The following is a 3,616-nucleotide window of genomic DNA, read 5'->3' as shown; positions in this document are numbered from 1 at the left end:
TAAACTGAATTGATGGCAGAGAAACCTCCTCTGATACTTTTGACTATAAAACAACTTTTGATGTTCTGCGTTGGCAAACCTAAAAGAATCCTACGATAAAAATCATTTTAAACAGCACAATGATACAATGAACTAAATCTACAGAAAACATCAGGTTTCAAAGTTTGAACAGAGAAAATGAATTGATTAAATTTCATGTGTCCATCTTGAACCTGAGATAACTGAAGGGTTGATGACAGGAACATGAATACTGACAGAAAAAACCCGTTAATAAGCAGCAGCACAACATGTGTGCAGCCGTGTTTGATTAAATGAATAAACTCATTTAACATCTACCAGACAGCACCAGCAGACACAGTGAAAGGTTTTCGTTTTGCCGACCTGGATCTCCTCCCGTTCCTTCTTGTCAGGCATGGCTCTGGCAGCTGAGGCGTGTTTCTCAAACAGTTTGCGCTCCTTCTGCAACTTCCTGTTTTCCTCCTTCTTGTACTCCTCGAACTTGATCAACTCCTCCGCTGCCTTCTGCTCAAACTCCAAACGCTCTTTCCTGCAACGTACAAATTATATCAGAAAAATACATTTCTTCAAATAAATATGGACAAAAAATAAAACTGGACTGACAATTCCAGAAAGAACCTGGCTAAATGTATTCTTGCCTTTTACAAAATGAAGCTCTGAACCAATTTTTAAATCTAATTTTACTTCCTAGGATGTTAAAAACACTGACTCAGACACTGCAGAACCTCCGTGGGTGAGCTTGTGACTGAACGAGCTTGAACGTTCAGTTCCAATTTCCTCACCTGAGATCTTCCAGTTTTTTCTCCTTCTCTTGTCGGAGTCTGACGAGTGCAGCGTTCTCTTTCTTAAAGCTCTCGATCTCGATCTCCAGCTCAACCAGTCTCTCTCTGAGCTGCATGGACTGGACCTGCTGGGCTGCGGATGAGAATACTCACATAAACAGCTACATATTGTTCACTGCTCAGTTTGAAACCAAGATGTCCAGAACGATCACAGTAAGGTCATTCTGCAGCATCAGGGCTGAAACAATATTTGAAAAATTAGTTTGTCTGACCTGTGTCACCTTTTGGCTTCAACTCAGAGACAGCAGGAGGGGGAACAGGTGCATTCTGGGCTTTTGGCTTTAGTGAGGGGAACAACCTGGTCATGAGTTGGGAGGCAGGTGGAGGATCAGGTTCTGGGACTTGATCAGGCTCCACAGCTTTGCCTGTTGCTATTTTTCTTAACAGAGTCATCTCGGGCCGTGCAGCTTCACAGAGTGTCAGCTTGGAAACTGGTCTGAACTCTCTACGCTCGCTGGTTTTACCCACAGCAGTGTCGTCCAGGTCATTCCATGTGTTGTCATCGTCAAACACAACCCTACCCTGCTGGCCGTCTCTGTCCTCTATGAGCGTGGAGTCTTCAGCATCGTCGAGGACACCTCCACGCTCTGCGTCTTCCTCGTGTGCAACATCCGACTCTGAATCCCCAAAGCTATCCTCATCCTGATAGGACCTCTTGTCATATGGAGGGTCAGACACTGTTGGAAAGCCAGAAGCTCCTTTAGACACAACTTCATCTCCAAATTCAGAGCCACAGCTGGAGATGTCAGAGATCTTGTGTTTGTCTTCTTCCTCACTGCCCTGACCTTCATCATCGTCAGCGCTCACTTTGCCTTCGAGTGTATTCATTCTCATCTCCCCCCCAGAAACACTTGGACACACTAAAACATCTCTGTGCTGAACACCACTGTACTTGTGAGCTTCACCCGCTGAAGGCGATTTAATGGGGGTGGAGGAGAGGCGTCTCTTGTGGAGCCCGGCAGCAGCCTGACGCTTCTGCTGGTCCATGTGAAGAACCTGCGAATGAGGAAAATAAACATTCAAAATTAGATAACTTCACCAAAGATCCAAAAATTCTACCTTCTGTGGCAAACTCATTATTCAGTTTTAACAATTCATTTAAGGACATGAGGTCAGTTTGTCGTCTAGTAGTCTAAGTCTATAGCAGCATGACAAGCCGACCCTAACTATAGGATTTAGCAAAAAGGAAAGTCTTAATCCCAGTATTAAAACTGGACAATGTGTCAGCCTCATGGACAGAAACTGGAAGTTGGTTCCACAAGAGAGGAGCATGAGAACTGAAGGATCTTCCTCCCATTCTGTTTTTGTAAATTCTAGGAACCACAAATAAACCCTTAAGTCTGAGAGTGAAGTGCTCTGTTAGTAAAATATGGAACAATAAGATCTGTAATATAAGATGGAGCTAGGTTGTTGAGGGCTTTGTAGGTTAGAAGTAAGATTTTGAATTCTATTCTGGATTTGACAGGGAGCCAATGGAGAGAAACTAAAACTGGAGAGAGATGATCTCTCCCAGTAACTCCAGTTAAGACTCTGGCAGCAGCATTTTGGATCAACTGAAGACGTTTTAAAGAAGTATTTGGACACCCAGATAATAAACCATTGCAATAGTCCAGTCTAGACGGGACAAATGCATGGACCAGTTTTTCTGCATCATCTTTAGATCAGATGTTTCTAATGTTAGTGATATTACGCAGGTGGAAGAAGGAGGTTCTAGTAAAGTTTTTAATGTGGGGGATAAAAGACGTGTCCTGATCAAAAATAACACCAAGATTTTTAACATTAGAGCTGGAGGACAGATTAATGCATCTAAGGAGGGAGAAAGACTGAAACATTCATTCCTAAGGTGCTCAGGTCCAAAAACCAAAACCTCAGTCTTGTCTGTTCAACAGGAGAAAATTAAGGGTCATCCAGGTTTTTATGTCTTTAAGACATGCTTGTAGTCTAAGTAGCTGGTTGGATTCACTGGGTTTAATGGACAAATATAACTGTGTGTCATCAGCATAACAATGGAAATGTATCCCATGCTGCTTTGAGTATGTAACAACATAAATCATCTCTCTGAAGCCTCCTTCAAGGAGAAAGGAGGCTCTGAAATCTTGAAGACCAGTCACTGCAGGAAGAGCATGTGATAAAAGATAAAACTGTCCTTTTAAAAACTGAGCAACAACTTTCTGAGGGGCTGAGAGTGTAGCTAACTGTGCTACAGACCGATGTAAACTCCTGAAACACTAAACAATCATTAATCAAATGATCAACTCTGACATGTGGAACTGAATTAAAATTAATTTTACTTTTATATCTACTTTTAAAATAAAAGACTACCAGTATTTTATAGACAGTAGTCCCTCGCTACTTTGCGGTTTGCTTTATGGTGGCTTTTCAAAATAAGATTGGACATGACACACAATTGGCTGATTGATGGATGAGCTGAACGATCAGCATGGAAATTTTGTATAAAAGGAATTATTTTAAATTATTTGGCACCTGCTGTACATTTGTGCAACTCAGAGCTGCAGAAAAAGCTTCCTGCTGTAGCTTTGTGCAGCCCTTACTGCTGCAGGATAAACTTCCTGCTGCAGCTGATCAGCTGTTCAGTGTGCAGAGCGGAGAAGTGGGTGTGGCCAAGAATGCTTGCAGGTGGCTGAGAGCAGAGGAGTCAGGGAGCTGAAATCATGACATTCTGTCTCTTTTACAGCGTTCAGAGTTTAGAAACATTGTTTAGAATATTGCAAGTGTGGGAAGGGTTTAAAACACCT

The 3,616-nt window shown here is 42.3% G+C and overlaps 1 protein-coding gene across 1 annotated transcript in view; it reads right to left on the bottom strand.

Annotated features, from left to right (window-relative positions):
* Positions 1-321: 321 nt before the first annotated feature.
* LOC119419423 (centromere protein J) overlaps positions 322-3,616 on the bottom strand; it is a 7,967-nt gene continuing 4,672 nt past the window's right edge. The window contains exons 7-9 of the mRNA XM_037686729.1: positions 1,073-1,856; positions 801-933; positions 322-547 (exon numbers count right to left, since the gene is read on the bottom strand). Of these exons, the coding sequence (XP_037542657.1) occupies positions 322-547; positions 801-933; positions 1,073-1,856 (1,143 nt within the window). The remainder of the gene's footprint in view (positions 548-800; positions 934-1,072; positions 1,857-3,616) is intronic.

Source organism: Nematolebias whitei, chromosome 13 (assembly GCF_014905685.2).
Source record: "Nematolebias whitei isolate Nwh7 chromosome 13, NemWhi1, whole genome shotgun sequence".
NCBI lineage: Eukaryota > Metazoa > Chordata > Actinopteri > Cyprinodontiformes > Rivulidae > Nematolebias > Nematolebias whitei.
Note: the sequence above shows the minus strand (reverse complement) of the source record. Positions and strands in the feature narration are given on the sequence as shown.